Source organism: Priapulus caudatus, unplaced genomic scaffold (assembly GCF_000485595.1).
Source record: "Priapulus caudatus unplaced genomic scaffold, Priapulus_caudatus-5.0.1 Scaffold207, whole genome shotgun sequence".
Lineage (NCBI taxonomy): Eukaryota > Metazoa > Priapulida > Priapulimorpha > Priapulimorphida > Priapulidae > Priapulus > Priapulus caudatus.
The window spans coordinates 123,456-136,194 of record NW_014577268.1 but is presented as its reverse complement, the minus strand read 5'-3'; the positions used below and the strand labels follow the sequence as shown (position 1 = coordinate 136,194).

Genomic DNA, 12,739 nt, shown 5'->3' with positions numbered 1-12,739 from the left:
TGACCTCAGTCACTTCACCCGTGCGTGCGCAGTGTGCCAGCTGAGCAAACTGCTTCAAGTGCTTACCTGCAAGTTTTTATCGTATGTAAACACAGTCTCCGTAATCCTATGCGATAACTATAATGATAGCAATGACTAATGATAACGCGCGATGTGTTACATGCTCTTAATATTCGTAAAAACACCGTTTATGCTAATACACGTGATCTAAACTAGGCGACCTATATTCGGCGCTTCCGTAGGTCTTTTGGTGTCGGCACATGCGCACTCGATGATGTAAACAAATATGGACGACAGTGTATACGCGGATGAAACGGATGTGAAGGAACTGCTAGATGTTTCTAATTTCGATGACTATGACGCGTCCGCAGGATCACAAAAGAGTGGCGCGAGTCGTTTCAACCCGTTCAACAAGCGACCGGACAGCAGCATCAGACATGCCGTGAATGGCGACGTGTCGACGCATGACGCTGCTGGTGCCCCCGTTTTACAGTTCAAGGAAGACGATGACTCGGACGATGATCAGCTGCTCAACCTAGACCACACCTCGCAGGGCAGCCATCGCTTTGAGAATCCCTGGTCTAGCATGTACCCCAACCCAAACGACCCTGACGATGACGACCGTCTGCTTGTCGTCATCCGTGAGGGATTCTGCAAAGGGGGCGCTGGCGCAGCGTGCGACGACTCGTGCCCCCGGCATGGCGGTAACTCTACGATCCAGCAGGAGGACAACGATCACTGTCACAGGCAGCGAACGCAGTCTCGCAGCAAGCCCAACGACGCTCGTAACCGCCTCATCTGTGCGAGCATTCTATGTCTCGTGTTTGTCATCGCCGAAGTTGTCGGTAGGTGGCGCTAGTAATCTCGCTGCCGAATGATGCCTCTGATGTATAGGCAGTTAATATGTAAAAACTGCACAGTCATATTTGTTACAGGCTATTTGTTTAGTTAACCCTATACTAGATAACAGCTGTGAACGAGGGAATCTGTGGCAACAGGGTCAGGTCCACTATGCACACACCAGGGAAAAAAAATAAAATTTATTTTTCGGGGGCTACTTTTCAAGCTCACGTGCATGAAAATAGCACTCTAAAATTTGGTTTGCATTGAACTCTATGCAAATTTACGGGGGCTCTTTTTGGCATTTCCGGGGCTCTTTTTGGCATTTCGGGGGCTAAATCGCTTCGAGCCCTCGTGTATTTTTTTCACTGGCACACACTATATCTTTATATAAGTCTATAAATAGATAGGCTTATGTACAGTAATGTACTTATTGTGTTCCAGAAAGAAATGTCCTTAAAACCTTATTCATGTTTTTTCCATAGAGTTGCATTATATAATTGGAGGTGTGTTCTGCATAAAATCTTCCAGTTTAAAGATATACTAGAAGGACAATAATAGATACAAGTACATATTTTTAAAATTAAATGCAAATATTGATTATTCAATGATTAAAACAGCATCATGTTATTAATACACTGGAGTGAAATGGAATTCAGAATTGGAGTCACTCGGAGACAGAAGGAGGGGCAGTATTCATTACCAGCTGGTTCACTTTTGTTATAACTATCATTGACAGGGGTATGTATGTCAGGTTGTGATAGCGAGGCAAAGCTTTATCTAAAGTTTCTTGCTGTTTATGGCATATCTTCTCTTTGTACAACTTACGTACTGTATTAGTGTATAAAACTCTTTCCAGCACCATCATAAAAATCCTGGGTCAAAAAGTAGGATTGAACCCGTGCCGGCAGATTTTACAGCCCTCTTCTGAGATTCGACTAGACTTTTGAAGACTAGCTGTTGTGTTTGCAGCAGCGATCACTACATGGTAACAGCTGAATGCATTGTCGTTTAGGTGGCTACTTCGCCAACAGTCTGGCCATCATGACCGACGCAGCACACATGCTCAGCGACTTTGCTAGCTTCCTCATCAGTCTGTTTGCAATTTGGTTCGCGCAGCGGCCGCCAACAAAGAAGATGTCGTTTGGCTACCACAGGGCAGGTGGGTCACTTCTGCTGCTACAGCTGCTGCTGCTGCTGCTACTACTACTGCTGCTGCTGCTACTACAGCTGCTACTACTACTACTACTACTACTACTACTACTGCTGCTGCTGCTGCTGCTACTGCTGCTACTACTACTACTACTACTACTACTACTACTGCTGCTACTGCTGCTGCTGCTATTGCTGCTACTAGAATTTGAGAGTGTATTATGATTCTTGCTGCATGCTAATAGTATAAATCAACATGTTTCTATGATCAGATATTCACTTTTGAAACATCACCAAGTTTTAAAATCCTATATTTTGGACGCTGTCATGACAAAGTTGCACTTTTTAATATTTATTCTGAATTGTTATCTTTGCTGCTCTGTCATCTAGGGGCTGGTGTTAGCTCTAGAACTATAGCCCTTCGCTCCGCCATAGGCCTGTGGCATAGCGAAGGGCTATATAGTTCTATAGCTAGGCTGCTGTATGTATGTTACCGTGAACACATAGATAATGTTCGTGGTGTTACTTGTACGTGTCATACATATAAGTGTCATCTGGTCTGGTGCGTGTGTGATACATGTAGGTATGGCTGGTAGAACTCATCAGTTTATCTCACGTTAAATCGTGATAATCTCACGTAATAATCACGTAATAATAAGTAAGTAAATATAAGAACTCATCAGTTTTGAATAAATAATCTCACGTTATCATCACAATTTTTTTCGCATTATCTTGTGCAAGCTGCCACTGGTCACGACTTTTGACGCAGTACAGTAGCAATGTAATTTTTCATTCCTCTGTACTTCCCCGTCCGAGATTACAGTGTTTTTTGTTCACACAGGAATACGATAGTAGGCGCACTGCACTCTAATACTTGAAATCTAGCAAGTGATTGTTACTGTAGTACTCAGCATGCTATAGGTAAACAAATAGTTACACAGCAGCATGATATAGGTAAACAAATGGTTATACTACAGCATGCTATAGGTAAACAAATAGTTACCCTACAGCATCATATAGGTAAACAAATGGTTACATTACAGCATGTAAATAGACAGTTACACTAAGAGGCTGCACTGTAACCCTCACAAGTGATGCTGAACAATGACTCCATCGCCAGACCACATGATCGCTCGTCAACCAACGTGCCGCCACTAACACACCGTGTTCTCACAGTGACAACCGCCACCAGTGACAACACCCCACCCCCCCACACACAGCCACGCACAACCCCTCCCCGCCCCACCCCCACGCACACAGCCACGCACGAAGCATCGATAAGAGATTCAGTAACCTCAGCGGAGAAGCAACGTGGCCGCCGCCGCTGTGCTGCGTCAGCCGCGGACAAGGTTCTTAATGTCGTTCTCGAACACGGCGATGATGACCATGATGATGATGCCGATGCCAATGCCCAGTATCTGACCGAGTAGCTGCAGGCAGTGACCGCATCCATGCTGCGTGTCACACACACGGATCTCTGGCAGCTGCAACATGACAACCATATATATATATATATATAGATATATATAGATAGATAGATAAATAGATAGATAGCTGGAGCAGTATCTGACCGAGTAGCTGCAGGCAGTGACCGCATCCATGCTGCGTGTCACACACACGGATCTCTGGCAGCTGCAACACGACGACGATGTTGACTACGACGAGGTGAAGGCTGACCTACTGCGGCTGCCGGGGGTCGAGAGCGTGCACAGCCTGTGCATCTGGGTGCTCACCATGAGCAAGAACGCAGTCGCCGTCCACATTGCCATTCGTGAGTTCGTCAGGCAATAAAACAAATATTGTTTGTTCGCCCTCATCCGACCGACCCGCCAAAAAGGGGCTGACTCGAAAAATTTAATTTTTTATTTTTTTTTACAAATTGTATCACTGTACATTATGTAAATCTGTAGGCAATACATTATATGTACCAAGCAAAATAAAACATTTAGCATAAAAGGTATCTTCACACAAGCACACCCGAGCATGTAGACACCATGCTGAATCTGTAAAAAGACCCATTAAAAAAAAAGCCGACCTACCTACCCAAACTTTTCAGCCTGGGTCGGGTGAGGGCAAACAAAGATTTTTTTAATTGTGGCCTTGTCGCCACCGTTCTTTTGTTACGCGCGCTGCACGGCGTGCGTCGTCTATCGCGGAAATGCCCGCCCCCGACGTTATAGTTGTCGCAACATGGAACCAAACGTTGCATGAAATAGTGGAGGTTTAAACACCACACTGCGGTCTGGTAGATTGAAAAATTAGCCAGGCCGTGCATCATTTCTCAGCCAGGGCTGCGGGGTATTTGAACGTTTCTTTATTTTTGTCTGTCTGGTGCAGCTGCACTTGGCGATAACTATGGCTTTAAGTTATCTTATGAGTTATGTTGTGATCAGTCAATATTTACCGGTTAAGGTATTGAGACTGTATAAGACTGGGGGAACTGTTCATGTTCCTGTTTCGTGTAAGTATATGTCTGTGATAATCACTGGCGTGCCTGTGCGAGATGGTAGTCAGTAGGAAAAACGGTACTGGTACAGGCGTTTATATAACTACCGGATTTCCTTGCTGGGACTTTCCGGATGATCTTATTGCCCCCAAAATGTTTTGCTTCGATATGCTGCACGTTCCGTCACGCCCTGCTCTCCAGTACGATGTTCTGTTTTGTGTTCCTAGTTTCATTAGCAGGTAACACCAGTGTATATGTGGAGTGAGCATGATTCATGAAGAGAGGGTGAGAGAGAATGTTTAATGTTGGCTCACAGTTCAACACTGAAGTTGATTGATGACTGCATGAGCAGATTTTCTTTATTTCATTCTATATAAGCTTCTTGTGCTCACACCACAAGCATTGGTCGTTTAAAAATCTTAGACGACTAGAAGAGCACTGAAAGGGGAAGTTAATAATCTAAGAGACAGGTGCATTTATGCCAATAGTATTAAGGGGAAGGAGTAGCTAGAGCTCTTTCAGTGAATAGAATTATTTATCGTGAACATTCCCTCTATTGTTTATCAAGTACAGATCAATAGATGTTTGCATCACATAGATTTGTAAAATCTATGGTCAGGTCCAATTGGTCAGACTCTTTCAAACACATCATGCAATGACACTGATGACCACCAACTTACGAGATTGTGTACTCATGACTCTATGGTCACATTAAATACTCTACTTTCCTAGCATTAAATAGATGATCTCTTGTTTGGATGGATGACTAAAGGATGATCTCTTGTTTGTACGGAAGACTAATAGATGATCTCGTGTTTGTATAGATGACTAATAGAGGATCTCTTGTTTGTATAGATGACTAATAGATGATCTCTTGTTTGTATAGATAACTAATAGATGATCTCTTGTTTGTATGAGTGATTAGTAGATGATCTCTTGTTTGTATGAGTGATTAGTAGATGATCTCTTGTTTCGACAGATTACTAAAGCATGATCTCTTGTTTGTATGGATGACTAATAGATGGTCTCTTGTTTTCAGGTAGCGACGTTGACCCGCTGCGCACGCTGTCACAGGCGACGGAGCTGCTGCGGCTGCGGCATCACTTTGTGAGCACGACGATACAGGTGGAGCCATACGACGCGTCCATCATGTCAACCTGTACACACTGCATAGGACCGACCAAGTAGCGGGCAAGGATACATGGGGGCGTCACTGTTACCTCGAGGAGTCTGTTATGTCAACCTGCACACACTGCATCGGACCGACCAAGTAGCGGGCGAGGATACATGGGGGCGCCACTGTTTGCCGCGAAGAGTCTGTTATGTCAACCTGCATATATCGACCGACCAAGTAGCGAAAGATGACAAGAGATGGCGCCACCCTTTGGCGCAGAGAGTGTGTGGTGACGTGACGGTGACGGCGTCGCGTGGAAGGCACGAGAGAGCTTGTGGATGTGGGTTAGATGTGTCGTGTTCGCTGGGGTGGGTACACGTTGCTGTGTGGATGGGAGGGATCGACCGGGGGAGTAGGGATGATGTGACGATGAGTAGTGCATTAGCTGTGATCCTTTGTAGGTCCAGGGTACGCGCCCCGTGCATCCGCGACAAGTCCCACTTACTGCCATATTAATCGGAGATACAAAGTCTGCAAGTCTTCTCTCAAGTGCCGTTTGCGTAAGTTGACTGATGCCACTTGTAGGTGAATGAGGCAGCTTGGTTAGTCGTTATCATATTGGGCAGGTACCTCACTAGCTCGATGACCAGTCCGGCATGACATAGTTGCATGTGAAAGCATGCACAAGACACATTAGTTCTATCAAACAAAGATAAACAAAGTTGAATATCTAAAAAAAAACATCTCCTGATTCAACATAGCTTTATTTATCTGCCTGTAATGTAATATCAGAAGTAGATAACAGGGAATTCCCTATTATCTACTTCTAGTGATATGCAGGTGTGTGCGAGCACATGCATCTGCGAATCTGCATTGCATCGTTTGCCAAGGTGAACTCCTACGAGCTTTTATCGATTGCTACCATATGTCAGTGGATATTTCTTTCGTGAAGGACATGGGAGGTCGCTCTCACTTATAGGAGAGATATGATAGGCACATATGTAATGTCAGTTAATGTAGTGCTTACTAGCGCGCACTGGTGGCCAACTAGCGAAACTGTATTATGCTCGCGTCGAGTTGTACTTGCCAAGATGTGAAATGCACTGATTACATACTGATGCCGATGTAGCCCATGTATTTTTGTAACAATCAATGCAAAGGTGCTAAAAATAGTCTTTTCCATCTCAACTATTCCGAAACATTAACTGTTTTTTGTCAAGATATGATAAACATTAACAGTTTTTTTGTCAAGATATGATACCAAGTGATCTGGTCGGTACGTAATTCAACGACCGAATTCGAATTTTCGTGCCGAATGTAAAAGTGTGCTCATGCCTGTGTTCAGGGTCAGGCTGAGATATATGTGAAATGAGAATGTTTTTTGTCGTACATGATCGTACGGCAAAGAATGACAAAAGCAACAACAAATAGAACTCCGCGAGTAGTTTCCGAATTACGAGTTTTCATTAGTTTCGTTAATACTTGTTTCGGTAGGTGGCGCTACGATGCAATCCACGAGTTCGAAGTTGCGCGTGGCGATTGTACGTGATTGAATGGAAAAATGTGATTATACGATTAGTTAATAGTTTGTGTAAATTAATTAAAGGGTGTATATAATGATGTCTCGGGTGAGAAATATGATTAAACCGTGTAATAAATCATTCGTGCAAATTTTTATGCAATAAATTTAAACCTCAATTTTATTCGACTTTGACTGTATTTGCTTATAGGCATTTCCCCAACTTTTTCACAGTTACATAGATAAGGATAATAATTTGCTGCAAATATACACAGCCCCTTGCACTTGTTTATTCTTAGCTATCACCTCTTGCATTAGCTCCTTCACGCCCACTACAGGTAACTACATGAAAAGAGGGGTACTCTTACTAATAGCAATTGAATTGTATCTAAAGTTAATAGATCCTATGTATCATCATGTATCCATACGCCCCATACATATCACATAACATTGTGTTATGTGATATCTATTGTACGCCCTTTCCATAATTCGCCGGTGGTGCCATCTGTCGGGGGGGTTAACGCGAGTTTTCGTCGATCCACCGCCTGAGGACGCTCACGCGGGCGTAGACGCCCGGTGTTTTCGGTCGGGCGCAGCCGTAACTCCATGAGACGACGCCGACGAGGGTCGCATCGTGGGACCTGTTGACGACCAACGGCCCGCCGGAGTCGTACTGCAGATGAGAATGGGTTGATAGTGTAGTGAGAATACGTACGCGCACACTGGTCTTCGTTTTTCACAGCTCTTTGGTTCTCCCTATGTACATAACATCAGGCTCCCTCTCCTCCTTCTTCCTCCCCCTCCTCATGTACGTACCGTACAGGCGTCCACCTCCCCTTCCTCCTCCCCTCCCCATGTACGTACCGTACAGGCGTCCCCCTCCCCTTCCTCCTCCCCTCCCCATGTACGTACCGAAAAGGCTGTTCTCCCTCCCTGTACTTTGCCTGTACATGTACGTAGCCGGTAAAGGCATTCTCTCCTCCCTCTCCTCCTCCTCCTCCCTCCTCGCACTCCCCTCCTCCTCCCCTCTCGCTCTTTCTCCCCCTCCCCCTTCCCCCTCCTGTGTACGTACCATACAGGCGCCCCCTCCCCTTCCTCCTCCCCTCCCCTTCTTTTCGTCCTGGCCCTCCTCCCCCCTCCCCTTCTGCCCTCGCCCCTCTTCCCCCTCCCTGTGTACGTACCATACAGGCGTCCCCCTCCCCTTCCTCCTCTCCCACCCCTTTTTTTGTCCCTCCCTGCCTCCCCTCCCCTCCCTCCTCCCCTCCCTCTTTCCCCTCCTGTGTACGTACCGATACACGCGTCCCCCTCGCTCTTCCTCCTCTCCTCTCCTCTCCTTCTTTCGTCCTTCCCTCTTCCTCCCTCCCTCCACTCTCTTCCTCCCCTCCCCTCTCCCCGCTCTTGTACGTACTGTAAGGCGTTCCTCTCCTCCCTCTTCCTTTTGCCTGCACACATCATTGCCTCGGTGATGGCGCCGTTGTAATGGAAGCGGGTCGTTACACTTGCTGTTGGAAATGATCGGGACGTCCACGTACTTCAGCGGGCGAGATACGAGTCTCATCTGTGCGTGCATCGATGATTGATCAATGCATCGATGATTGATTAATGTAATCGAATCGTCAGTCTGATTGCTTATTGATAGATAGACTATACCGAAAGGAGGGCGGGCGGGCAGGCAAGCAGGCAGGCAGGCAGACGGACGGACGGACGGACGGACGGATGGACGGACGAACCGACTGACAGACAAACAGACAGGCAGACTGACGGACTATTATGTTCAAAACTATACGGGCAAATGATTTTTAAAACATACCAGTAATAGCAACAGCAGTGGATATACAATATACGCCCATTTGGCATTATAACGTTATTTAATTAATGTCTAGATCTCAAACGGTAATCAAATGGGGTTGACGCCCTAGAAAACAGTTGCCGGCGGAGCGGCGCCACATATGTAAGAGGTGAAAGAGACCGGGTGCATAAAGTATGGCAGCTTAATGAGAAACAGACGGTACAACTCTCTGAAAGTAAAACTTTATGAAAGAGGACGCTCGAACAAGAGGTTCGTTAAAGGAGATTTAATACAAAGACTAAGAAACTATGTTCCACGAAATACGTTGTTGTTCATGAGTGATTAATGCCATCAATTTTGGTCATAATCGGCGTGGTGAACACTCTCGGCCAGGCATAAACGCCGGTTTGAAGCGGCTTGTAAACATGGTAAGCCTACTGTTATATTGGAACGCCATTTTCGCTACTGTATCTTTATCTGTAGTGTTATTAAATTTCCTTCGCATTATTCGCGTTCGAGATTTAGTAATGTGTTAAAAAAACGACGTTTAGGAAGCCTGCTTCGAAGTGTTCAAGCTTGTTTAAAAGTAGCTCTGTTGAATGTGAGATTCAACTGAATTATCTATTTGTCAAGCAGCACGGAACATATGACAGGAAACTTCTTTTGTGTGTGCTCAGAGTTATAGTACATAGTTTATGAGATTCACGCTGTGATATTAAGTGCGTGCATAGTGTGCAAGTGGGGTGTTATTCTTTTGTGTGGTGCTCAGGAGTTATTGTAATGTTTATTGAGATTCACTGTGATATTAGTCGTGCATGGTTGAAGTGGGTGTTTATTCTGTTTGCTGTGTTGCTCAGAGTTATTGTAATTGTTTATTGAGATTAGTAAAGCCTACAAAAGACTCCAAGTTGCAATATCAGATTATGAGCTATCATTTATTTCTAAAACGCGCAAGCATTTACTACAAACGACCTAGGCATTACTGCTTGACAATTCAGCTCGCCTAAAGTGGAACATCATCAAAGCACACCTTTACAAGTCTTCCACCGGAGAGAAATCTCTCTGATTGGGCGAGTCTCTTTTAATATTTTATATGTCTTGCCTTAGACTCAATGACCCTCTCTATCATGAATCCGCTTAGACCGCCATCGTCTACTCCCCTAACAACTGTCTCTGCCTTAAGTTGGATTTTCCTTTGAGCCATGTGACGGTGTTTAGCATGCAGCGCTTTACTACGGCAAACAAGATCACTGAAGCCATAATTCTCTATCAGACAGATGCTGTCACCCCTGGCAAACATATAGCACTACTACACAGCTCCGACCTCTCAATATATGTGACCGGTCACTGCGCTACCACCATAGCTATCACTGACATAAGTAACAAGGCCTCTTGGGCTACAGCCGATCATCGCTTTTTAAAGTGTTCTTGTTTTTGTATGTAGAAAATGTAACACTCTGGTCAATCAACTCTACTGCGTTGTAATAGGTCTCAGGTTGCATTTAAAACTTACCTTGTTGTTTCGGGAACAGTTTGGTTGAAACTTAGTTGGATATAGCGTCAATAGTTCCCGATTGCCACATGCTTGATTTCGCTCAATTTGGAAAAAAAAAAAATTTATCCAGTATTAATTATGTCTGACACTGTGACAGAGACACCTTAAAAAAAAACCTTTAGTCGAAGAGATAGCATCATTCAGAAACACTGCCTGAGTTCTAAGTGTCATGAAGCAGCTGGTCTTCTGGAGGAAAATCAGATGACATTTAAAGCGCATAAATGCCGTGACTGCAGCGTCCAAGTACACTGCATGAATAATTTAAAATGTACTGTAGTATTCAGAAACCAGTGAGAATATTGTTACAGCAGAATTGTTGCATTTCATAAGTTGAATGCTTCTCGCCAGCATCTTGAGACACTTAGAAGTGAAGCACTGAGATCCGAATATGTTCGTCTGCGCAGTCCTTGCAGATGTCTCGACCTTCGGTGATATCCTCTTCGGGAGGGGAGTAATCAAGCTCTACTTCCTCAGCACCTCTGGCACATGAAGCTCTTCGATAATTCATGACTAGATGTTCAGCAGTGAGACGGCCGCCGTTTAGCCCCGGTCTTTCTACGACGGAGATGAAGAAAAGCTGACGATCGTTGAAGTGGGAAAATAAGAAGGAATAGCGTCAACCTTGAGTCTTCTTTCTCTTCTCGTCTAAAATAAGACATATTTATAGAAACGTTAATGAAATATATTATTAAAAGTAAACAGTAGATATTTGACCATTGTTAATTTTCCTGATTGAAATATATAGCATATCTCTCAATTTGCTCATTAGCGTGATCGGGCAACGAAGGGGCTATAGCACTGCGAGAGTATGCTCAATATGAACAATAATAAAAACTGTAGAATGCAATGTCCTGGTGATTATGTGCCACAGTCGCTGTACTAGGTACTGTACTCGGACCTAGAGACACCTGGCCCTCGATTAATTTAGTCAATTACCAGCTGAGCGTGTTAGCCCCTGTGATAATTGTTCTTATTATACATTTATACTGCTCTGTAGCCCGATAATTTGCTCAATAGATAACAGTTGTTTTTTATTCTAGACTACATGGTAATACGCAAGAAAACTACTGCAAACCTCAAATGTAGCTAATAAACTAATGTTGTATAAGGCTATTTTCGATACTTTACAACTTACTTAAATCGGCTGCTAGTATAGTCGTCCTGTCCAAAGTGACGCTGCAACTGTAGAATGCCTCATGCGCTTTCCACAAATTTTTCGTTGTTTCTCAACTCTACCTCACAGCAACCCTCCTATTTGTAGTTCAGGATTCGGTTCCTGGAAACTTATGAAACCAGTTTAGCGACTTACAACCAGGAACACAACAGCTACGAAGGCATTTTAACTTTGGTTATCCTATGATTTCTGTATCTTTACTACTGTTCTCTCTTCGTGCGCGATCGTTGTAAAACCTGCAAGCGCCTGCTGACGACCTACCTGGCGGGAAAGCTAGCGGCCTAACCCCATTCAATTGCAATCCTCCACCAGTCAGACATTAACTTGACGTTAATCATACGTCGCTGAGTATGGTATTAGTGAGGTATAGGGTAGTTATTGATAGGCGTGCTGTGAAAGGAATATAGGGTATAGATATAAGGTATAGATATACGGTAAATAATATAGGTATAGGTATAATAGTAGGTATAGTAGTATAGCTATAGCGTATAGATATAGGTATAGGTATAGTAAGGTAGTATAGGTATAGATATAGGTATAGGTTAGTAGCTATAGTATAGGTATAGCCAATATACGATATAGGTATAGGCGTATAGCTGTATAGGTATAGATATAGGTATAGGTATAGGATATAGGTATAGGTTAGGTTAGCTGTACTAGATATAGGTATAGGTATAAGGTATAGCCTATAAGGTATAGATATAGTATAGGTATAGGTTACTATATAGGATATAGGATATTAAGGTTATAGTATATAGGCTATAGGTATAGGTAGTTTAGGCTGATAGATTATAGATAGTATAGGAATACTTAGAGTATAGGATAGTAATACGTATGATATATAGGTATGAGGTATAGTCGTATAGGTATTGGTTATATGATTAGGTATATGGTATAGATATAGTATAGATATAGTATAGATATAGATATAGGTATGTGATGATAGGTATAGATATATGTATATTAGGAGACCTAGTAGGGCTTGATATGAAGCGCGGATGGGCCGCATTACCTTCTGACGTCATTCCCAGCCGCTGACGCTGCACTATGTTAGCCGCGTATAGCTGCCGTCCCGCGTCGCTCTCCGCCATGTTGGACATTCTGAAACGCGCTCATCCAGCATGCAGCGCCCTCTAGCTCCAGCCGTGCC

The 12,739-nt window shown here is 44.0% G+C and overlaps 1 protein-coding gene across 1 annotated transcript; it reads left to right on the top strand.

Annotated features, from left to right (window-relative positions):
• Window positions 1-20: 20 nt before the first annotated feature.
• Window positions 21-7,260, top strand: LOC106807300 (zinc transporter 2-like). The gene is made up of 5 exons (XM_014809607.1): window positions 21-845; window positions 1,856-2,002; window positions 2,383-2,390; window positions 3,625-3,763; window positions 5,478-7,260. The coding sequence occupies exons 1-5, from the start codon at window positions 287-289 to the stop codon at window positions 5,624-5,626; spliced, it is 1,002 nt and encodes a 333-aa protein (XP_014665093.1). The 5' UTR covers window positions 21-286; the 3' UTR covers window positions 5,627-7,260.
• Window positions 7,261-12,739: the final 5,479 nt, after the last annotated feature.